The 25,784-nt window shown below is 40.1% G+C and overlaps 1 protein-coding gene across 6 annotated transcripts in view; it reads left to right on the forward strand.

The window, feature by feature from the left end:
• The window catches only part of LOC109925562 (spermatogenesis-associated serine-rich protein 2-like), a 107,322-nt gene that overhangs the window by 22,940 nt on the left and 58,598 nt on the right, over positions 1-25,784 (forward strand). For 5 of the 6 annotated variants that reach the window (XM_048618971.1, XM_048618970.1, XM_048618972.1 and 2 more), the window contains one exon: positions 21,068-21,147. In XM_048618971.1, the coding sequence (XP_048474928.1) occupies positions 21,068-21,147 (80 nt within the window). Of the gene's footprint in view, positions 1-13,549; positions 13,614-21,067; positions 21,148-25,784 lie in introns of those variants that run through there. The other variant, XM_048618973.1, reaches the window with a different exon arrangement.

Raw genomic sequence — 25,784 nt, forward strand, 5'->3', positions numbered from 1 at the left:
GACTTGAACATCTAATTTTGGGCATGTTGCGCTATCAGTGCAAATGGCACCTTCTATCAAGGCCCTTCTCTCCTTTCAGTTCAATGCAAAATATCCTACTGCTATTTATTGAAGAGCAGAGCAATTCTCCCAGTGTCCTGGACAACAATTTAATTTTTTTCAAAGCAAATGACCACTATTTTCAACACAATAAGCATAATGTTAACAATGAAAGCATGAGTTCCTCTAGTTTTCACTCTCCCCCACCCCTTTGCCTCTTTTTCATTACTACTTTTGCTGCCATTTTTTTTGAGGGCTCCTTTTGAGATGCTCACTTGTGAGCTACCCATCAGCAAGCACAGGAGAGAAGCAGCCTGTGACTAGAAGCACAGTCCTTCACTCTTCCCTTCTTTACAACTTTCAGTGGTGAATCACACAATGCTCCATTTCTACGTCTTCCAGTTACCCAAACCCAAAACTAATCAGTTGCTTAATTTCCATGTCTATACTTGGCTCATCTGCCACCACTGACCCCAGGTACTTGTAACCACTCCCTTTCTCCAGGTTTTCTTTACACCTTCACTCTGATCCTCTTCTGTATGCTCAAACTGGGTCTTTGGTCTACTGACCTTTATGCTGCTGTCTTCTAGTGCTTTGCTTCAGTGTTCCAGATACTTATCATGTTCTCATTATCATGGATTTCACTATTTGGTAATAAAGCTAGCAACACACTATTCAGAATTCAGGGTATTTCATATAATTCAGGATAATTGACTATATCAAAATTGTTGAATGTATTCTTTGGAGTGATCCCTACTTGTGTAAATTGTGTATTTATCTTTTTATTCTCCAGATAATTAGTCAATTTGTTGCCCAAAAGTTAGAAGCTAAGGTAAGATGTTAAAAGATTAGGATAATTCTCACTTAAGATTGGCTTCCTCACTTAAAGATTAACAGGTTCCAGATACTGCAATAATAGCAAAATACTGGGCTACATCAGAAAATCTGGAAATGGCATGATTTGGAAATACAGTGACTAACCAAAAGACTGTTAGTAGGTTGCTTCCATTATGAATTATCTGGAATTACTGTCCAATCCACATTGTTCTTTTTGAGTGACCATTGTTACTGATGATGATCAATGAAACATTGATCTTAAATATCAGGTCTCTGGCCAAAAGCAGTAGCTGACTCATTCTCACCAGCGTGAAAAGCTTTTTCTTACTTTTGGCCTGCGTGCGATCCTATACAAATAGGTCCAGTGAGTCACATTTTTAAAAATTTTTAACTGATACAGTTTTTGATCTTGACCATATCGTTGGAAGCAAATGCTGAGTAAAATGCAGATATGTTTCACTCCATATATAGGAGGGCACTAGATCTTTGCTGCAGAGTATTTTTGAGCCCTTAGTGATGCAAGTGAATTGTTTCTAAACCACATGATTTAAAATGCTTTGATTTTTCAAAAACTTGGTAGTTTTTCAGAAGATGTAAAGCAAAATCTCCTATTAATTTTCAGTTTCTCTGATCCAGGTTTTGGTATAAGTCTGCAATTGAACAGAGACAAGATTGTTCTAAGAAGAATAATTTGTGATCACCTAGCATTTTGACTTATTCTGATTCGGAAATTCTGTGCATTCATTTAAAACTGAAATGTTGCCTATGAGGATAGTTTTGAAAAAGCAAGGCCTATATAGGAGAATTGTATAGAAGGAAACATTACTAAGACTAGCTTATACTCCGGATTTGTTGATTAAATTCTGCCACGTGCCATGGTATAAACGGTGTTAGTCAGGGCTTCTAGATCACAATCCATTGTCATTGCCACTATGCCACCATTTGCTTAGCACTTGTAGGTGGTGTGTATGCCCTGATATTTCATAGAACATACATACTTAGAAAGAAAATATTTAGAACAATGTAGAGTTGTAAAATGGCACTTAAAAATGCAAACAGTTTATAACGAGGGAGTGGAGGTAGTGGCATTGTGGTAATGTAATCCAGAACCTCAAACTAATGTTCTGGGAACAAGAGTACAAATCTCACCATGACAGATGGTAAAATTTGAATTCAATAAAAAAAAATCTGGAACTTAAAAAAAAAACTACACACAATTGTGGTTTACCAATTTTTTGAGGGGGGAAGGAAATCTGCCATCTTTATCTAGTCTGCCTGCATGTGACTTCAGACTCTCAGCAATGTGGTTGCTTGTCTGACTTCTGAAATGGCCTAGCAAACCACTCAGTTGTACTAAACTACTATGAAATTTAAACAAAGCAATGAAAGAAGATGGACCAACTGGCATCAACATAGGCACCAGAAATGATGACAGCAGACGTAGTCCTGTTGACCCTGCAAAGTTCTCCTTACTAACATCTGGGGGCTAGTGCCAAAATTGAGAGCTGTTCCACAGACAAGTCAAGAAACAGCCAAAGATGGTCATACTCATGGAATCATACCCTATGGAAACTGTCCCAGACACCACCATTTCTAGGTGTGTCCTGTCCCACTGGTACCTATGACAGAATCAATAGAAGTGCACAGTCCTTGTGGAGAAAAACTCCCATCTTTGTAATGAGGGTGCCTTCTCTGTTATGTGGCATGGCCATTCTGCTAAATGAGACGGACTTTGAATAGATCTGGCAACTCAAAATTGTGCATCCATGAGGCGCTGTTGGCCAGCAGCAGCTGAATTGTATTCAGCCACCATCCTGGCATATCTACCATTAAACCAGGAGATCAGCCCTGGTTCACTGGAGAATGCAGGAGGGCATGCCAAGAACAGCACCAAGCATATGTAAAAATGAGGTGCAAACCTAGTGAAACTACAGAACTTCTCCACCAAATAGCGGGAGCAGCTCGCAAAAGGCGGGGCTAAGTGATCCCACCCCAACTGATCAGATCTAAGCTCTGCAGTCCTACCATGTCCAATTGTGAATGGTGATGGCCAGTTAAAGAACTCACTGGAAAAGGTTGCTGCACAAATATCCCCATCCTCAGTTTGGGTTATGCCAGGGCCCCTCAACTCTTGACCTCATTGCGCCCTTGGTTCAAACATGGTCAAAGTCAAAGGGAGTATCTGTCCTTGACAACATGGCAGCATTTGACTGAGTGTGGTATCAAGCAGCCCTAGCAAAACTTGAGTCAGTGTGAGCCAGTTGGAAAACTGCAATGGTTAGAGTCATATCTGGCAGAAAGGAAGATGGTTGCGTTTGTTGGAGGTCAGTCATCTCAGTTCCAGGACATCTTTGCAGCAGTTCCTCAGGGTAGTGTCCTAGACCCAACCATCTTCAGCTACCTCATCATGACCTTCCCGCCACCATAATATCAGAAGTGGAGGTATTTGTTGATTGTACAGTGTTCAGCAACATTCACAGCTCTGCAGATACTGAAGCAGTTTATTTGCAGTGTCAGGCCTCGCTGGAGTAGTGTTCTGGAAACAAAGTCCTGCTATTCCCAGAGGTATTACAAAAGTTAAAGATTTTAAGAAGTATGCAGATTCCCCGTTTTTGCCTGACTTTTTTTAGATGCAGGTTGACAAAGCACGGACCAGGTTTCTGTACTTAAGAATTTACTACTTACTTCAAGTAGATAGACTACAGCTGTAGAGAAACAATTATGAACTGTTGACATATAAGCCTACCTTTCATGTTTACCCCCCACCCCGTGCACCCAACACCCCCCACATGTACAAATAGACACAGACCTGTAAAGAAGCCGTGGTCACTCAAAAAGAGCATTGTGAATAGGATAGTAATTCAGATGATGCATACTGGAAGCGAGCGTTATGGGTGGAGAGAAAGACTAAAAAGACAGTTCAGTGGTCTGTGTTTCCAAGTGATATGCAGTTGACTTGAAGTGCTTTATACTCAAACTGCTAATGGTTGCCTGGAAAACTTCAGACAGAAAGTTAGAGCCCTTATCAGATCGAATCTCAATTGGTGGTCAAAAATTAGGAAAATACTGAGTTAACTTTCTATCATTGCCCTAGCTGTTAGCGTCCTTAAAGGAAAAGCTTCTTGGAATCAGGTTGTCATATTCATCATTGCAAGGATATACTGATGTCCAGCTTTTGTTTTTGGTAATGGTCCTACACAGTCTGCCAACAGTGGACTGAATGGTTCTTCAAAATTGGCATCAAAGCTGTTGGCTGTTATCAGACTTATGAACGGATCTCTTGTATATTGGAGTTGATCTTTCTCTGCACCTTCTCTGTAGCTGTAAAATTATATTCTGTTCTATTACCCTGATGTACTTTTGTGTAAGGTATTATTTGTTTGGATAGTACACAAAATAATACTTTTCACTGTATCTCCGCACATGTGACAATATCAAATCAAATAAAAAAAATTTGAGGTTTTCCTACCACCTGATGTGTGATGTGTTTTTATGGAACTGTGCTACATATTTATGAAGTCTTGGCCATGTAAAATCAAATCCAGGCGTGGACTAATAAGTGGCAAGTAACATTCACACCATTCAACTGCCAGGCAGTGACCATTTCCAACAAGAGAGAATCTAACCATAGCCCATTGACACTTAATGGCATTACTATTGTTAAATTCCCTGCCATCAACATCCTGGTTGTTATCATTGGCCAGAAACTGAACTGGACTAGACATAAAAATACTGTGATTACAAAGAGCAGGTTAAAAGCTAGGAATTCTGTGGTAGGTAACTCTCATCCCTGACTCCCAAAGCCTGTTCACCATCTCCAATGCACAAATCAGGAGCATGATGGAATGCACTTGATTTGCCTGGATGAGTGCAGCTCCAACAACACTCACTCAAATTTGACACCATCCAGGACAAAGCCCACTTGATTGGCATTCAATCTATTAACCTCAGCATTCACCCTCTTCCTTTCACCAGCGCACAGTAGTAGCAGTGTATACTGTCTACAAGATGCAATGCAGTAACTTACCAAAGCTCCTTTGTCAGCATCTTCTAGACCTGCGAAGGACAAGGGCAGCAAACACATCAGAACGCCCTCTGCAGGATTTGCTCCAAGCCACACACCATCCTGATTTGGAACTGTCACCATTCCTTCACTGTCACTGGATCAAAATCCTCGCCATCCCTTCCTAGCAGTGTAGATATCTCTATGTACCACGGACTGCAGCAGTTCAAGAAAGCAGTTCGCCATCACCTCCAAAGTAATTGGGATCAGCAATGAATGCTGGCCTAGCCAATGGCACCTACATCCCCATTGAATGATTTTAAATTGGAGGCTTTGCATGGACTGGGATCCAATGTAAGTTAGAAAGGATAGGAATGATGTGATAGTAGGACTTAATGTAGATTATGATGTAGGCAGAATTTTGCATGAGCTAAAATTTATGAAACATACAGAATAGGAGACTTTGAAGGAGTATTTTAATATTCTGTACTCTCCCTGATACCTTCTGAATTATTCAGCCATTAGATTCCATTGGCCCCTTAGAGTTGCCTGTATTAACCTATAATATATCTGGTCAGTAAAAACAACTGCCATCACTTGAGATATAGATTGAAAGCCACCTACAGAAGCTGTGGGTTGTTCCTAAATTGGGGGGCACGGGATTGGATACAAAATAAAAATGCTGCAACTCTGATTATTTGTTCAGTTTCTTTCTGAATCCCAGTTCCCAATTCCCTTGAAGCAATTGATTTATGTGCGGGCTGTCCTGGGTTCCTGTCTGCCATCTTCTCCATACCACTTAAGAATGAAAGAACCTCTGAACAGGTCACTTGCTTGTTGTTTTGCCAGAGGCCAGTTATAGAATGGGAATGCCAAGGAGATGGGGAATGTCATAAAATTGATATCAATGAAATTTGCTCATGTGACTGACACCTGGAGTAATCTTCTATCTCTCCACCTATTATTTTTGGAAACTAAATGCCACATTCACATTTCCTTCTGCGACAAAGCCATTGATATTTCTTTTGAAACAAAGGCAGTTTTTATTCTCAGGTGGCATATTTGTTCTACTTTGCTCTAGTTTTCTACAGGTGTCAGTGGATTTGGCACAATCTGTCTAGATCATTTACCATTTCATTCATAGCTCACTCACCTGAAGTCAGTTGCAGATTTCAAAGTCCACGCTTTCATTTGGCCAGTGTCAAACCCCAGCTATGTTTAAGCATTCAGTTCGATTTGGCAGAAACAATTCCAGGCATACCAATGATTGTTAAGGATGCTATACTCCAGGTGAAAAATCACCTATTAAATAAATGTTCGAAGCATTGAAACTCATAATAGAGACAAGCAAAATCTTGTTGATGCGTGTGACAATTCACAATTTTTTTGAAAGAAAAGCAGTAATTGTTTCATTAACGGTTAGATGATTGTCTGCTGAGCAAGCAAATAATGGGTAGGCAATATACTAGCTTCTTGTAAATTTCAACTCTTAGCCATTCGGCAGATGTATGTGAAATTATTTCAAACGTTTTCTGCTCATCTCAAAGCAAACAATTAACTTGTCTTCCGCACAAGTGTTAACTTTTATGCTTAAACAGAAGGTACCAAGGATCAAATAAAATCAAGTTGAAGCTTCTCAAGGTTATGAGGATATTATTAGTTTTTTTAAAAAGTAGAGGATTTAGATTTGTTCTCAAACATACATGAATAAGAGCAGGAAGTTGTTCTGGTTAAGAGTCATGCCTGGCACATAGGAAGATGGTTGTAGTTGTTTGAGGTCAGTCATCACACCTCCAGAACATCACTGCAGGAGTTCCTCAGGGTACTGTCCTGGGCCCAACCATCTTCAGCTGTGTCTTCAATGACTTTCCCTCCGTCATAAGGTCACATCTTTGTCGATGACTGCGCAAAGTTAAGCACCATTTGTGACTCATCAGATACTGAAGCAGCCCATGTTCAAATGCAGCAAGATCTGGACAGTTTCCAGGCTTGGAATGATAAATGGCAAGTAGCATTCATGCCGCACAAATGCCAGACTAAGACCATCTCCAATCAGATGATTTGACCACCATCCCTTAACGTTCAGAGGTGTTACCATCACTGAATCCCCTACTAACAACATCCTGCGGGTTACCATTGGCCAGAAACTGAACTCGACTTGCCACGTAAACATAGTGGCTACAAGAGCAGGGCAGAGGCGAGGAATACTGTGGTGAGTAACTCACCTCGTGACTCATTAAAACCTGTCCATGTACAAGACACAAGTCAGGAGTGTGATGGAATACTCCCCACTTGCCTGGATGGGTGCAGCTCAAATAATACTCGAAGCTTGACACCATCCAGGACAAAGCAACCCACTTGATTGGTACCGCATCCACTCCCTCCACTACTGATGTTCAGTAGCAGCAGTGTGTATTATCTACAAAATGCACTGCAGAAATTCACCAAAGATCCTCAGACAGCACCTTCCAAGCCCAGGACCACTTGCATCTGGAAGGACAAGGGCAGCAGTTACATGTGAACACGACACCCTGCAAGTTCCCCTCCAAGTTGCACACCATCCTGACTTGGAAATATATCAACGTTCTTTTGCTATCACTGGGTCAAAATCCTGGAATTCTGTCCCTAAGGGCATTGTGGGTCAACTCACAGCAGGTGGACTGCAGTGGTTCAAGAAGGCAGCTCACCACCGCCACCACCTCAATGGCAGCTAGGGTCAGGCAATAAATGCTGGCCAGCCAGCAACGCCCATGTCCCCCACGTGAATTAAATAAAAGTCTACTCAGATATTCACTCGTGCTGGTCACGCACCCTTGGAAGTAAAATTCCAGAATATCTCTACAATGAGAAACAATTTGAACCTCGATACAAAGGGGGTTACCACTACAATCCGAGATATACCATAAGCTCATTTGATATTTATTCAGGAAACTGGAGGTGTGTTTTGCATGGGAAACTTAAAGACTTTTTTTTAAAAACATTTTAAATGAAAGGACTTTTTTTTAAAACTTGAAGGAAAATGCATTCTTGTGAGAAAGCAATGAAGTGAGGACAAGGTTCATAAAGATCACAGGAAAGAAATCCAAGATACTGTCAAATTTCAGGCAGTATTCGACAGAATGACCCTGGAAATTCACAGTTTAAACTAAAGATCACAAAGCATTTTTTTTTCTTCGATCAATGGCACTTTTCTTTCCAGTGTGTTTCTTCCATCCTGACCTTCCTGGCCCCCAAAAATATTATCTCTTTGTTGTGAAGGAAGGAGACTCTAATCCTGCAGTACAGCTACCAGCAAAATAATGTGGTCGAATTAAATTCACTAAAGTAAACTGAAATGCCAGAGATACACATTCTTATATAAAATGACCACTCCCTTGTCCGTACCATCTGCTAGATGAAAGGATGGATATATATCGACATCTAGGCCCCTGCCACAGTAACTATCAAGTCGTGTGAAAATCTGCAGGTAGCAACTTGAAGTTGGATTGTCTTAGAATTGTAGAGTAGAATCCCTGCAGTGCGTGTAGGGGACATTTGGCCCATCGAGTCTGTGCTGACCCTGAAGAGCATCCCACCCCTGCCCTATCGCCATAACCCCACATCTACCAAAGCTAACCTACCTAACCTGCACAACCCTGGACACAGGGGAAATTTAGCGTGGTCAATCCACCTAACCTGCACATCATTGGACTGTGGGAGGAGACTGGAGATCCAGTGGAAATCCACACAGACACAGGGAGAATGTGCAAAATCCACACAGTCACCCAAAGCTGGAATCGAACCTGAGTCCCTGATGCTGTGTGGCAACAGTGCTAACCACTGAGTCACTGTGCTGCCCTTAACCTCCACCAACACATCGGTAAGATTGCACCCTCCTTTGGTGGAAGCTACAAGTATCTACTAAGAAAATCTTACCAAAATGAAAAACCAGTTTCTTGAAAAGTTTGAAAACATTGCAAGTTCCTTTCACAATAATTGCTCCTTACTCTCCTGAACTTGTGACATTGGGAAAGCTTTTATATATGTGTGTGTGTGTGTATGTGTATATGTATATATATATATATATATATATATATATATATTTATATATGTAAATATGGGAGATTTCAAAAATATTAGAAATGTGTTTAAATCATTGAACCACCTTTGATTCTCAAGTGTGGAAGTCATTAAAATAGAATTACAAGCAAATTCAAAAAGCAGCCTTTCACAAGTAACCTAATTTCTGCAAAAATGCAAAAGACATGCAAATACCTTTTGCAATACTCTTCCCTGAAAGTACTTCACTGTTGTACACACAAAGTGTCTACTTAGCTGCAACCAGTAATAGGTAATCCAAGCTCTCTCCACCAATGCTACCAAACCAGCTGCCAGTATTTCCAATGTTTCTGTTCTTAGAAGGACTTAATGTCCATGTGCTCAACATTTAGCGGGTTCCCATTCCTGTGAGCAACAACTGCTTTTCTAGATTACAGTTTGCAAACTTTGGTAAATTGTTTGTTACTTATGCATGACGTGTTAAAGAATTCTAGTTGTGACTTACTTGTCTACCAATGTGTGGTTTGCACAAAATTGTGGGTGAATTAAGGAAGGTTATGAAGTAGAACTTGGTAACTTAAAAGTTCTGAAGAAGGGTCACTGGACTTGAAATGTTAACTCTCTTTTCACTCCACAGATTCTGCCAGACCTGCTTAGTTTCTGCAGCAATTTCTGTTTGTGTGTGTTGCACATCTCCAGCATCTGCAGTTCTTTGTTTAACTTACGAATACTTGGCCCTGATGTGTCCATTTTATATTTATGCAATGGGAAAACATTGGCTTTTGATGTGAGAGACAAAGGAAATAAGTATACATTCTTGATCACAACACCTTGTAGGATTTTGCAAATAGGAACAGAGATAGGCCATTCAGCATTTTGAGCCTGTTCTGCATCAATGAGATTATGGCTAACCTGTGGTCCAACTTCGTAAATATTCCCTCGTATTGTATGAGATCATTAAAAGCTAGTGCACAGCTCCATCGAAATGTTAGTTTTTATTTCAACAATGCTGGAACACAAAAGGGTGTGAGTTGTGCTTCAGTTGTACAGTCTTGGTCAGAGCCCATCTGGAGTACTGGTAGCACATCTCAGGAGAGATATATGGGCCTTGGAGAGGATACAGCATGGATTTGCCAAAATGATACTGCAACATGGTGGATGACACAAAAATAAGTGGAAAGGCAAGTAATGAGGATCCCAAGAAGAGTCTATAGAGGGGTATAAGGGGTTAAGTGATACACTTTGGCAGGAAGAATCTAAAATCTGAATTTTATTTAAACGGAAAAAGCTGTAGCATTTAGAGATTTTGGGGTCCTTATGTTTGAATCACAGAAACCTGGTATCCAAGTTCAGCAGGTAATAGAGAAAGCAAATATATTGTTGACTATTTTTCCCTAAAGGGAACAGAGTATAAAAGGAGGGAGGTTTTGCTTAAACTATACAAGGCACTAGTCAGACTACATCTGGAATACTGTGAATTTTTTGGTTCCCTTATCTAAGGAGAGATATGCTGACATTGGAGGCAGTCCAGAGAAGGTTTAATAGGCTGATACCAATGTGGAGGGCAAAGTTGAGTAGGTTGGGCTAGTATTCTTGGGGTTTAAAAGAATGAGAGGCAACCTGATTGAAACATATAAGATTCTTAAAGGGCTTGACAGGGTGGATGCAAAGACATTGCATCCCACTGTGGGAAAGTCTAGGACCAGAGGCATAATCTCAGAGTAAGGGGTTGCTCAGTTAGGACAGAAATGAGGAATGTAATTCAGTGAGGGTAGTGAATTTGTAGAAATCTTAACAACCCAGCCACCACAACCCTCTACAGTAAAGTATATTTGAGACTCAGATAAACAGATTTAAATCAGTTAGAGAATCGAGGGTTATGGGGAAAAAGCAGGAAATTGGAATTGAGGATTATTAGATCAGCCATGATCTAATTGAATGGCAGAGCCGACTCACAGGGCCGAATGGCCCCAGTCTACCTCAGCGTCATATGGTAACTTAGAGTGAATTTTTTGAGAGTAAGTTGCATAAAACTGGCTCTTATTCCATGGGAAAATGATAGCTTAAGATACAGAGAAACTATATCCTCTGGTGTGCAAATCAGAACAAGAGGGCACAATATTGAAATTGGGCCTACTTCATTTAAGAGTGAAAGCAGGAAGCTCTTTTTCACAAAAGATTGCAGAAATCAGGAACTGACTCTCCCAAAGACCAAGAACTGGATCAATTGAAGTTTTCAAGACTGGAAATATTCACTTTTTTTTCCTAATCAGAGGGTACAGATAAACCATGATCTAATTGAAAGGCAAAACAGGTTCATGGTGCGAAATGGCCAGCTCCTTTTTCAATGTTTATGCAACACCACAGAACAGATAATGTTGGTTGCCCTGGTTGCTAGGTGGATGCTTCTAATTCTAATGTATGAGTGTGTTATTTAGCTTTGTCTCTAAACAGCTGGGGAATTTTGATAAGAGCATAAAGGTCTCTGACAAAAGTTCATTTTGTTTGCTGTATTTGAAAAGGGAGGTGACTGTTGACAGTGTGCATCAGAACACTCTTTGTAGACGTCACAGCAACTTTTGAGAGGCACCGATCTTTCACAAAATCATGATTATTAGTCATTCAATGGAATATGCCAAGCTCTTTCACAAACACTGCTTTTATTCTTTTGTATCGTAACTAACGTTCATGTTTGGGAAAGTGACCAAAATTGCTTTCCATGCCACAACATAGTATTGTATTTTGAAATTAAATGGTTGGTCATAGGTTCCCTCTTTTCTCCACTATCGAATTTTTAATTTCTCCCCTTCCTTCCCTATGTAATTCTGTGTTATTAGGATTTATGATGTGGAGGTGCTGGTGTTGGACTGGGGTGGACAAGGTCAAAAATCACACGACACCAGATTATAGTCCAACAGGTTTATTTGAAGACACGAGCTTTCGGAGTCTGACGCCTGAAGAAGGAGTAAAACTCTGAAAGCTTGTGTCTTCAAATAAACCTTTTGGACTACAATGTGGTGTCATGTGATTTTTGACATGAGGATTTCAAGCTAGGAAACACTTTAGGGAAATATTTGTTGCAGTGCTAGGTGGAATTGCCTCAAGCTAAAATTTCCATTTGAAATGGACTTTAATCTTTATGCTACAGGCATGTAGTGGACAGTAGAAATTACTTAGAAAATAATTAGGCTGTCTGTTCTTGACATTGCCACAGTATGCTAGGAAAAGACTAGTTAAATGAAAGTGAGTAAGCCTATGTCAACGCTAGTAATTTGCAAGTATAACCTTTCGTGTTAACACTAACTTTGGAATGTTCAGTTAGGTGATTTTATTGTGTAACAGTGACCGGAAATGCCATTTGGATTTTCACCTTTGGATCGGATTGGGTTTGTTTGTCTTTACACAACCTGTATTTTAAGAGCTTTCAAAGCCATGGAGTTTGTGGAAAATGTGCAATAACGTGTATTACAAATGCCAGCATCCTTGCTTGTAGTTCAAAGGGAAGATTGAAATTCTCAAGCACAAAGCAATGAATAATCAAGCATTTATGACCATAATGATAAGCCCATACAATGCTTTTCCTTGGGCACAAAGGGATGCTATATCCTTGTTGGTAATGTGCCAGTAGTCTTAAGTGCAAGTATTTGAGGCAGGCCAAACAGGAACTAAAGTGCATGGCTATAATGTGCAAATTGGAATACATCCAGAATCTGTTCTGAAGTGTTTACAGCATGCAGAGTTGCCATACATAATGTCCATAGAATTGCTCAGAATGACTTTTTCTAGAGCTACCAGAAATACATAGACAACTGTGTCCTCAGAAAACTAAGTTTGGCTGTGCAGTTTTTGGCAATAAATTAGAGCTTTGTTTGCAGACTGTAGTCTTATTTCAAAGCTGCATTCTGTTCAAATGAGGTGTTGCTACAGACCTGAAACTGCGGTGATTTTGTAAATGTCCTTGGGGGTTAAACAGCTTTTGTTGAATAAGTCTGCATCTGCAGCAGGGATTAACATTTCATACAGTGAATTGCCTGCTTATCAGGTAGGTTTTGAATAATTTGTGCATTTGAAGAGTGGCTGCATTTATTGTGAATGCCACCACAAGGTGGAGCAACAAGGATGTGCGCACAGGAACTACTGTGTTGCAGTACAACGTCACTACTGAGTGACGGAACAGCATGCTGCTAATCTTTTGTGTTAGTCAAGCATGAGTGTGATGCAACCTGTATGCATTTTCTTTTCAGCAGTGTGGTAGGACTCATCCTGTTCATAATTAAACTGGGTTTGAAATAATCAAATTGAATCGATCATTGACTGTACTTTGGTCATTGCTTTCAAAAAAACACTAATTTCTGAACTAAAGGTGGGGTAGTCTGCACGTACCCTGGCGCTGATGTCAGTGTGCATGGAACATGATGATATTAGTGCATTCACAGATGAATCCTGAAGTTTGTTGCAACGACTGCATGCGTGTCGTGACAGTTTTATCCGCCTTTTTGCCATTTTGATTAATTATTCTCTTTTACAGTTTTTGCATGCGAGACCTTCTTAGTTGAGTTCTTGGGGATCTTTCCATTCCACGCAGAATAACAGCGAACATGCTAGAAAGGAGTGGCAGTGTGAGGTTTTGCGAAGTTAGGCCAGAGGACAGTTTCACAGTAAAGTTGTTACACAGTGTAAGAGATGGATATGCATGGTATGCACTTCTTTTAAAATTTTCTACTCTTACTACTCTACATTTTTGCATTCCCATCTTTTACTTTCTGATCTATATCCAGAGAACAATTGAGTGTTTTTCATTTTGTTAAAAGTTTGCCCCCTCTTGTTTAGCTATACAGCAGCGTATCTTGGTTAACACTAAGGACTGTAGGTTTCAGCACATAATATATTACTTTGCAACAGAGCATAGAATTTTAAAATTATTTCAAGGAAGTTATCTTTCCACTGGACCATGTTGAGATTGCATTTAGTAGGTAACTCTTCCCAAGTAATTTCCTGAAGACTTAAAATAACCAGATAATGCTTTCCAGAAGAGAAATGTACCTTCACGGTCATCTATATTTGACAAATAGAGTGGGGAAAAAAACTTGCATAGGGGCCTCGTTATGCAACCATGAACATGTGCATTCACATTTATACCCTGCAGAGGACATGATTCTGACCTCAATAAAACCATGTTATAGTGTTTCATAGTTTGGATTCTCTGTGTGGGTACGTAATCCAGTATTTCTCAAGCTATGTTATCAAATAGTTGTTCAGTGCCTTCTTAAAGGAAGAAATTAATATCGTGTTCAGTGAATGGCAGTACATTGCACACATTGATTAGTCTTAAACAGAAATACTTAAAATTGTTCAGGGGCTTGACAAAATAAAACAAATCTTCATAACTGAGTCCTGAGTCCTGAATACAAGTCTCCGTAAAACAACCCTCCCCCTCCGGCTCCCGACATGTAGTCAATTAAATTGTGCACGTTACTCCAACTGTAATTAATAATGTTGAGTTATAGGAGGTTAAAGTAACCTTTTTCGTTCTGAAATCAAAATGCCTTTGAGGTGCATCCAGAAAATGTTTACTCTTGAATGGCCTCATGGTGTCTGGATACTTTGTGGATCATCAGAACCAAACCTTTTTGATTTTCCACATTTAACACTTTCTTCACCCAATTTCCACACTTTCACCAACTCAAAAGCATATACCTTTACTGGCATGGATTTTTTATTTCTTTCTATTTTGAAATCTATTTGATGTTAATCATTTTATTGTGGATTCCTTTCAGCGATGTCATTCTTCCTTTTCTAGTTGTCTGACCGCATTACGTGCTAAGAGTAAATAAAGAGATGAGTAATTCCTTGGAGATTCAAAACAGTTGAATTTTTAGAAAATATTTCATACATTTCTGCCTCCAATATCCTGAAGATGAGCAATTGTTTTCTGTCCTTCATTTGTTTGCTATTGATAAAGCTAATTTTGAATACAGCTATTCTGTTATTCATTCTAAGTAGACTTATATTTAAGATCAATGCAAATATTTTCTGAAAACCTAAATGCCCATCCCCACAGAGAGTGCTGTGCCTCCTAATTTAAATTGCATTCTCAAATTATTTTAATAGCTCAACAAAATAAGGCCCATTTCTGAAACCATACTTTGTGTTACAGTGCACATCAAATGAAAATTAATAGTATCTTGTAAAACATTGAGTATTTTTTGCATTACTGGTCTGTGACTCCTTGATTTATGTCTTCATTTTTCTTAGTTCTGAATGTCTGAATTACATGGATCACTGATTTGGTACATGGCGCATATTTATGGAGTGACTAAAAACATAAAACATGCCGTCTCCAACTTATTTTCATATCCTTGAGAAAGATGTCCCATATAGTTTAGCTGCTTCGTAGTTAATGCTTCAGATTTATGTTCACATGAATTTACAAAAATATGTTCATGTATAAAACCACTATTCTATTGTGGTTAAAGTCTAAGTCCACCCAAGCTGGAGCCAAAACATGATGCAGGAAGATGCACATAATATGGAGTTTGAGCCAACTTTTCACTTTCCTTGCCTCACTGTTTCCTCTGTTTTGCCCTTTCCTCTTCTAGATTGTGTGCATTTTCACACTTAGCTAGTCATTGGAAAAATTCCATTTTATTATTGATATATTTGATCATCAGGTGAATTTGAATGGAACAGGTAATAATGGGGGAGGCAATGGCCTAGTGGTATTATCGCTGGACTGTTAATCCAGAGAGACCAACAAGTCTGGAAGAACACAGCAAGCCAGGCAGCATCTGGAAGAAAGGAGCAGTCAATGTTTCGGGTATTATTCTTCTTCAGGACTGGATGTGGAAGTAGGGAGAGCTGCAGATACAGAGGGGGAGGAGGAGGGGTGGAGGGAGAGACAGAGGCAGAGGTAGAATGGTGGTGATGGGTGGACACTGGTAGTAGGTACGACCTGGTTGGTCAACGGGAGGGATGAATCCGGTTGGTGGCTGGAAGGGAGGGTCAGAAGGTGAAATGGAAGGGAGGAGGTGGGGCTGGAAGGGGAGCCAGGGGATGGTTGGGAAGGTTATTTGAAATTGGAGAGCTCCATGTTGAGTCCTCCAGGCTGTAGGGTGCCCAGGCAGAAGATAAGGTGTTCTTCAAAGTTGTGTTCTGAGTCACTGCAACACAGGAGGACACAGAGGACGGACATGTCAGAGGACTGGGTGACCCAGGTAATATTCTGGGGACCTGGGTTCAAATCCCGTCGTGGCAGATGGATTTTAAATTCAAAAAATCTGGGATAAAGAGTCTAATGATGACCATGCATCCACTGTTGATTGTTGGAAAAAACCCATCTGGTTCACTCATAACCTTTAGGGAAGGCAACTGCTGCCCTTACCTGGTCTGGCCTATATGTGACTCCAGACCCAGAATAATTTTGTTGATTCTTAACTGCCCTTTAGGTAATTAGGGATGGGCAATAAATGCTGGCCTAGCCAGCGATGCCCTCATTTCATGAATGAATTTTTTAAAAATTCCACCTTTGAGGATGTTCTGCACTCTTATCTGAAGGTTTTTGTACAGCATAGAATGCAAGCATTACCTTGCTAATCTCATCACTCATGTTGGGCTAAATGTAGATCTACCTAGCTCAATTCAGCACAATGTTTTCTTCCTCTTGCTCAATGGATGAGAGAAAAAATAAATTTACTCTTTTATTTTCAGTAGGAATAGGTGATTTTTTTGGATGACGTTGATACATACCATTCTTAAACTGTACACATCGGTCCATCCATTTGTCGGTCCAGAAGTAGATAAGCAAGCAAAATAAGAAATAGAAGCACAAGTTGGCTGTTCGACCCCTTCAGCATGCTCTGTCATTCAACAAGGTCATGGCTGCCCTGATTTTGTATCAGCTCCAGTTTCCTGCTACACCCCCATATCTCAACTGTTTTGTCATCAGCCATATGCCTATCTAGGTCTTGAATATGTGCAATGACCCAGCTTTCCAGCTTGCTGAGGAAGAGAACTCCAAACACTAAATGACCCCTGAAGAAGAAATTCCTTCTCGTTTCAGTCCCAAATGAGAGCCCTCCTATGTCTAAATTGTCTCTCACGCTGTTCGCCCCCGCCACCACCCTTCAAAAATGCCAGCCCTCTTCTGTGATAAATAATGTGAATATCAAATATGTCTTTAAAAGTTGTGAAAGGGACTTTGCATAGATTTTTTTTATTCTTAAAATGGTGTTTTAATTCACAACAGCCCAGCGTAGTGGCATTTGCTCTGCTGAAACCTATCTGACAAATTTTGAGTAAGGTCTTGCACCTTCGATTTAATGAATGCCTGCCATTATTCGTTTTATACTTTGGAATTTTTCTGTTTCCTTCATGTGTCTGAAGACTTCGAAACACAGTCAGAAATAGGTGAACCATTTTGTTGTCTGTATTCATTCTAGTTCATGTAATGGAACTATGTTTCTCCTCAACCCTATGATACTGCATGATGCCATTAAAATTCCTCTATTTTCACCTTGCTTAGGTATTGTTGTAGATGGAAGCAGCTTGTGATTGAAGGTCTATAATCTGTTCTTGCTATTTGGGAGCTTGAGTGTAGAGGTAAATTGTTTTTGGTTTTTAGTTCTGCGAAGGTGACTTATGTTTTATGAAGGTCACTTATGTTTTATGAAGGTCAGACACTTATTGTAGCAATGGTCAGAACAGCATTTCCAAGAAATCATCTGACTTCAATGACTGGATAAGCTACCTGGTGAGATAATTGCAGAAATATTTACTGAAGTCCATGGAGGCATTGATCAGTCAGGAGGGGATCTTGGATTCATGGTGAGTTTGCCAATTGGATACGAAACTGGCTTTATGGTAGGAGACAGAGGTTGGTGGTGAAGGGTGGTTTTTCAGACTGGAGGCCTGTGACCAGTGGTGTTCCACAGGGATCGGTACTGGGTTCACTTTTGTTTGTCATTTATATAAATGATTTGGATAGAGCATAGGAGGCATGGTTAGTAAGTCTGTAGATGACACCAAAATTGGTGGCATAGTGGACATTGAAGAAGGTTATCTAAGATTACAAAGGGATCTTGATCAGTTGGGTTAATGGACTGAGAGGCAGATGGAATTTAATTTGGGGTAAATGCAAGGTATCGCATTTTGGTATAACACTCGAGGGCAGGACTTGTACAATTAATGGTAGGGCCCTGCGTATTGTTGTAGATCAGAAACTTAGGGGTTCAGGTGCATAATTCTTTCAAGTTTGCATCATAGGTAGACAGAGGGGTTAAGAAGACATTTATCACACTTACCTTCATTGCTCAGATCTTTGAGTATAGGAGTTGGGATGTTATGTTGAGGTTGTACAGGATGTTGGTGAACCCTCTTCTGGAGCACTGTGTCCAGTTCTGGTTGATCTGTTATAGGAAGGATATGATTAACCTGGAGAGGGTTCAGAAAAGATTTACCAGAATATTGCTGAGAATGGAGGGTTTGAGTTATATAAATAGGCTGGTTAGGCTAGGACTTCTTTCACTGAAGCATAGGAGGTTGAGGGATGATCTTCATAGAGGGTTATAAAATCATGAGGGGCATAGAGAAGATGAATAGCAAAGGTCTTTTCTGTAGGGTGGGGGAGTTCAAAACTAGGGGGCATATTTTCAAGGTGAAAGAAAAAAGATTTAAAAAAGGACATGAGGGGCAACTGTTTTACTCAGAGTTGTTAGTATGTGGAATGAACTGCCTGAGGAAGTGATGGATGCCGGTAGTTACAACATTTAAAAGACATTTGGTTTAGTGCATGAATAGGATAGGTTTCGAGAGTTATGGGCCAAATGCAAACAGGTGGGACTAGCATAGTTTGGGAGCATGATCGCATGGACTAGTTGGACCAAAAGGCCTGTTTCCTTGCTTTGTGATTCTCGTTTAATATCTATGATCGACCATGACAGATGGAGAGAGACCACAAACAAATCCAGTTAAGAGAGAAAGATCGATACCAGTAGAAGACAGTATCCAGCCCATCAGAGCTGGAAAGAAGTCTAATGCTTTGCTGTTTTAGCTGTCCAAGTAGATGAGACTGAGAAAAGCCCTGAGTTTTTTATTCTTGGAGTTCAGTGAGTTAGCTTGTGTCTGTATGTCTCAAGAGACAGAGTAACAGGGCAAATTACATCTGGTGAGTATACTGAAATTCACCAAAAGGAAATCATAGCAAACTCATCAGTTGAATAAGAAATTAAAGGATGAAGATAGATATGATACTTCACCAGGGTTGAGTGTCTGTCTGGAAAGGATATTGCTGGGAAAAATAATTGAATGTTTCTTTCTGATGTTTACGACAAGATTTTTCCCAGTTGTCAGAACATTTTTTTTCTGGGGTAATATTCAGTGTAAAATATGCTTTGTTTTCTTTTGTTAAAAATACATTGGCAGCCTCTCGTGAATTTGTTCAATGACTGACCATTATGGTAACCAAATTGCAAACAAAACACTGATTTATCAAGCTAGTTTCACTCTGGATTACCATCAACTGGGATTATAACCGACTGTAATCTGTTGGTGGGGGTGGGGGGGAATGGAATTGTACCTTCAAATGGCATTCCATTCAGCCTTGGAAGAGGTAGCTTCTGGGTTGTTCTTGGCACACTGTCTATTTAGTTCCACACCTACCCTCCTTGCCTACAGCACATATCAAAACTTGGTATGGTAGTGTCTAGCTGCAGTTTGCTTCCCCTCAGCACAGCCCTATAAGAAATTTCAATGCTTAAAGAGGGAGATAGCTGTACAAGGGAAAATAAATTGGCAGCTCCAAGCTAAACTCTACACCCAACGATCCCATGATCTTGCATAATGATTAGTAATGTTTAAAAAACTTCTTTTGCAAAATGTTCACATTAACTAGCATTCTCTGTACTTTGCATTGCTGTAAAGTAACTTTTCTATGTATTTGTCCAATGCCTGCGCTGTAACTTGATTTTCTAGTGCAGACGACAGGATTATTATTTCAAAGATCACGACCTTAATCTTAAGGGCCAGTGTGTTCCCTCATTATCCTGAAGACGACTATACAACGTGTTCTATTCAAACTTAAAGCTGTAGATTTAGATTTTACATTAAGATATGCACATTTAATTTTTCTATTAGAAACGTGTCTGTATTCTGCTCTTCTGTGATGCAGAAGATGTATCATAGGCCACATGAAAAAAACATAGCACCCATCAAAAATCTGAGTCACATGAGCAGTACTTTTTTTTAATCAGTGAAATAGAAAACGTTTTCCCCAAGACAACTTATTTCTTGGAAGTTATAAGGCTATAAAAACAAAAGAAAGCTGCTCACTTGTTTTCAGTATTGGCCCATTTTAAAAGTTTAATTTAACATTTAACATAAGGCTTTCCTGTAAGTAGTTAAACCAAAAAAAAAGGAGCTGTTATTGGACATTTGCTGTGGTGAGTTGCATTCTCCACTTTAATGGAGCTTCACTCACCACTCAGAATAATTTGCTGAATATTTTTACTGAGGCGAATATATGTACAAAACAGCTTGACTAGATGTCAAAGATTCTGAGAAGTACCAGCAGTACCTGAAAGCTATCCAGGCATGACTGCTGATGTGGTCAGTAGTAACCGGTGATCTGGCCAGCAAGGAAAGGCCCTCACACCAGAGTTTGAAGCTCAAACAGTGCACCAGAAGGACTTAAAAAGGAGCTGCCGCCTTTAGCCAAGCTCAGCATTTAATTCACATGCTCCTCCAATATTGACAAATCTGCACCAATATTTCACAAACAATGGCGTTCTCATTGCATTGGAATCATTTGTAGAGAAACATACTTCAAAATAGTTTTATTTCTGGAAGCTTTCAGTAGTTCATATGATATTTTTCTTAATCTTTATGTCTACTTATTTTGATTCTTCTTACAAGATCTGTGTCACAGCAAAGAAAAAGTCCTTTTACAACATGCGTGAAATAATTATTAGATTTGAAAGAAAACAATTATCTTTAAAGTTGATTGAATTCAGTGCAGTCCATTTAAATGTGTTTTACTGATTGTGATAGCTTCTCTCACTGTTTTAACTGTCCCCATTGAAATGTTAGAATTTCATTGAGAATATACATAAATGAAATAGATAATAAACTTTTAATTCTGTAAATTTTCTGCAACAGATTCCACTGGAGTCATGTTTGACACTCGATTCAAAGCAGTGATGGCCCAGGGAGGATCTAATGACAACATAAAGGAAAAGGTAGCAATATTTCCTTTGTATATCCTATTGTATTTAGTGAACAAGTCAAAGTCAAGAAATTATGCTCTTTGGTTCAGTAATTTTAGAATTTCCAATTATAAGTTTAAAGTCTAAAAACATATTCATTACTTCAACATGTTATATTGGATTTCTTTGGCTAGAAATTTGTGCAATATTTTAAAATATGCAGTAGTCTTTCACAGTGAATATTTGTTGCTTTCAACTTGCCAGCTAAGGGTAATATGAACCTGAAGCTAGTCCATTAATAAGTTGGCTCATCGCATCGTTTGAGCCAATGTTACATTGAAAGAAATGTCAGTTATTTGGTGATTGACTGCAGTGCTTATTTTAAAAGGTCTATAATAGTTTACATCTGGCTATCTTAAAGAAACTAACGTGGATGAGCGCTTATTCTTTTCTCCCAAAGATGGGAGAAACTGGTACATCAGTCAGGAATTAATAGCGGTAGGTTTTGTGAAACATTGCTGTGTGCAAACCTAGCAATGCATCCTGATGCAACAACATGAAGATCTATGACTGTCTAACTTTACATCCTTGAGCAGGAGTTGTATGATACCCTGTCACATTTTCCTTTAGTGTCCAAAAGAAAAATGGTCCAAGTTGTCTTTAGTTGCTAATGTTGCAAGGTTCAAGAGAAAAGGTTTTTTGCGTATAAAGTATCCTACATATCCTGAAGATAATCAAAAGTACGTGCCAGTGTAAATGTGCCATATTATTACGGTAGTCATTTGCGCTTTAAAGCGGCAGCTTCCTAAAGAAGTGACTTTTTCTCAACCATGTCTTTTCTTGAGTACTTAAGCATTGCATGTAGCAACTGACAGTGGTTCTTTTCCTTTTGTCATTCCTTAACAATATCAGCTTTCCTCAGCATGAAAATAATCATGTGCAATTTGTTGAAACCCTTTGTTTAACTCTTAATGTTGGTGTAAAGACCTCCTGAATTCTCTAATAGATTTAAAAGCCAATTTACTGTCTCAGAAAAAAAGCTAAGGTTCTTTTGAATGGAACTAAGAGGTGATTCTCTGCTGGTTTTACCGCGTCCTTCCTACAGAGAATAGGGATTTAGTACCATTTTCTCATTATTTCTTAAAATTAATTGGAAAGATGGGAATGAGGAGAGGCAAGAAAAACTAAATGCTAGTTTTAAGAGGGATTCATGAACAGACTCCTCCCCTCTCCTTTTTCACCTATGTAAGTCATTTAAGGTAGTAGAACAAGATGATTATGCTGTTAAACGTGCGGGATCCTTGACTTTGCATATAAATAAGACTTGTAGGGGGATCTTGCATAAAGGGGCATAATGAACTGTGTATGTACATAAATCAAACTGGATTGATGAGTTCAATAATTTACTCGTTTGAATTAAATAGGTTCAGATCGGACTTCCTTTCATAAGTCGTTTTAACAACTTTCAAAAAGGATTGTTTTATTTCACTGCCTTTAAGCTCTGCTGATTTCCTTCTACTTTTCACTCAGAAATTAATTTCAAAACTAACTTTTACATAGATCTCAGTAAAGCGGGAGTGCATTCTTGCACCTATTCACATAATCCCCATCAGTATTTTCTTTTGTTTTAAGCGTTCATGACAGCAAAGATCCTTCATTGTTCAAAGTACAAGCTTCTCACCATGACTCATAGCACATTACAAAAATTCTTTAAGCACTCACTGCATGCCCGTGGAACAAAACCACTTTTTATACCAGAAAATGTAATACTGTTTCAGATACTAAGGACATTAAATTGCTGCAAACTAACTTTCTATTTCAGTGGTGAAATGCATTATTTCACATCCTCTCTCTCGCCCTCCCAAAAAAATTGTTTTATTCAAAGATTTCCAGACAGCCCAGTGAGTTTATAATTCTGCATTAACTCTGCTATTAGATTTTAAATTGATAATTTTGAAGCACATTTTCGTTACTTGTTTTCCTTTACCTGAAAATGTGACTGGGGGGACCTTTTTACTGATTATTAGAACTTTGTAATTGACCTGACTTTGTAATTTGAGCAAAGCAGTGGAAGCAAGAAGATTGTTTTTATTGCCAGGTTTATAGTATGGAACTCAGAATATCTGGGGATGAAATTCACCTTAGTCAGCAACACAGAACTGAATGTAAAAGAAAATCAGATGCTGTTTTATGAAACCGTAGTGCAGAGGGAAAATTTGTCCAAATATGTCTTGTCAAATTTTTTCTTTTATTCGCTCGTGGGATGTGGGCATCACAGGCTAGCCAGCATTTATTGCCCTCCCCTAGTTGTCTTTAAGAAGGTGGTGGTGATCAGCACTTTTGAACTGCTGCAGTCCATGTGCTGTAGGTCAAACAATGCTATTAGGGAGGGAATTCCAGGATTTTTACCCAGCAGTAGTAGAGGAATGTCAATATATTTCCAAGTCAGGATGGTGAATGGCTTGGAAGGGAGCTTGCACGTGGTGGTGTTCCCATGTATCTGCTCTCTTTGTCCTTCCTTGATGGAAGTGACTGTAGGTTTGAAAGTTGCTGTCTAAGGAGCTTTGATGAATTTCTGCAGTGCCCACTGCTGCTACTGAGCATCGGTGATGCAGGGAGTAGATGTTTATGGACGTGCTGCCAGTCAAGCTGTCTGCTTTGTCCTGGATGGTGTTAAGCTGCTTGAGTATTGTTGGAGCTACGCTCATACAGGCAAGTGGGAAATATTCCATCACACTCCTGACTTGTGCTTTGCAGATGGTGGCCAGGCTTTGGGGAGTCAGGAGGTGAGTTACTCGCTGCAGTATTCCTAGCTTCTGACCTGCTCTTGTAACTACTGTTTATGTGGTGAGTCCAGTTGAATTTCTGGTTAATGGTAACCCCCAGGATGTTGATAGTGGGGATTCAGTGACGATAACACCATTGAATGTCAAAGGGCATTGTCATAGCCTGGCATTTGTGTGGCGTGAACGTTACTTGTCAGCCCAAGTCTGGATGTTGTCCAAATCTTGTTGCATTTGAACATGGACTGCTTCAGTATCTGTGGGGTAAGTGCATTCTTGGTGGGCTGAAGGGCCTGTTCTTGTGCTGTACTGTTCTTTTCTCTTCGATCGCACAATGTTCAGCACCATTGAACATCGCCACTTCTGACCTTATGATGGAGGGAAGGTCGTTGATGAAGCAGCTGGAGATAGTTGGGCCTAGGACACAACCCTGAAGATCTCCTGCCGATTTGACCTGGAGCTGAGATGACTGACCTTCAACAACCACAAGCATCTTCCTATGTGCCAGGTATGATTCCAAGCAGCAGAGTGTTTGTCCAGTTTTGCTAGGGCTCCTTGATGCCACACTCTGTTGAATGTGGGCTTGATGTCAAGGGCTGTCACTCTCACCTCACCTCTGGAATACAGCTGTTTTGTCCATGTTTGAACCAAGGCTGTAGTGAGATCAGGAGCTGAGTGCCCCTGGCAGAACCCAAACTGGACGTCACTGAGCAGGTTATTAATGAGGCGATGCTGCTTCTTAGCACTGTTGATGACACCTTCCATCACTTTACTGATGATCGAGAGTAGACTGATGAGGCAGGAATTGGCCAGGTTGGATTTGTCCTGCTTTTTATGTACAGGACATGAGTGGGAAATTTTCCACATTGTTGGGTAGAAGCTAGTGTTGTAACTGCACTGGAAGAGCTTGGCTAGGGGAGCGGCAAATTCCGGAGCGTAAGTCTTCAGTATTATTGCCAGAATGTTGTCAGGGCCCATAACCCTTGTGTATCACGTGGTGTAAATCGAATTGGCTGAAGATGGGTATCTGTGATGCTGGGGACCACTGGAGGAGGCCGAGATGGAGCATTTCTGGCTGAAGATTGCTGCGAATGCTTCAGCCTTGTCTTCTGCACTGATGTGCTGGGTTCTTCCATCACTGAGGATGGGAATATTTGTGGAGCCTCCTCCTCCATTGAGTTGTTTAATCTGGAGGATCAGGGCTGAAAAGCATAGATCTGATGCGTTGGTTGTGCAATCGCTTAGCTCTGTCTATCACTTGCTGCTTATGCTGTTTGACATCAAGTCGTCCTGTTTGGTGGCTTCACTGGGTTGACATCTCATTTTCAGATATGCCTGTTGCTGCTCCTGGCATCCCTCCCTAAACTCTCCACTGAACTAGGGTTGATCCCCTGGCTTGATGGTAATCGTTGAGCAGGGGATAGGCCAGGCCATGAGTTTGCAGATTGTGCTGGAGTACAATTCTGCTGCTATTGATAGCCCACAGCCCAGTCTTGAGTTGCTGGATCGCTTCAAAGTCTATCCCATTTAGCACAGCGATCATGCAACACAACACAATGAAGGATATTCTCAATGTGAATACAGGACTTCGTCTCCACAAGGACTGTGCAGTAGGCACTCTTACTGATACTGTAAGGGACAGATGCATCTGCATCTGGCAGATTGATAAGGATGAGGTCAAGTATGTTTCTCCCTCTTAAAATCTTAGAATCTCTACAGTGTGGATGCAGGCAATTCAGCCCATCGAGTCCACACCGACCCTCCAAAAAGCATCCCACCCAGACTCACACCCCACCCTGTCCCTGTAACCCTGCATTTCCCATGGCTAATCCTCCTAGTTTGCACATCTCTGGACACTGTGAGCAATTTAGCACGGCCAATCCATCT

The sequence above is a fragment of the Rhincodon typus genome, chromosome 41 (genome assembly GCF_021869965.1).
Source record: "Rhincodon typus isolate 14 chromosome 41, sRhiTyp1.1, whole genome shotgun sequence".
Lineage (NCBI taxonomy): Eukaryota > Metazoa > Chordata > Chondrichthyes > Orectolobiformes > Rhincodontidae > Rhincodon > Rhincodon typus.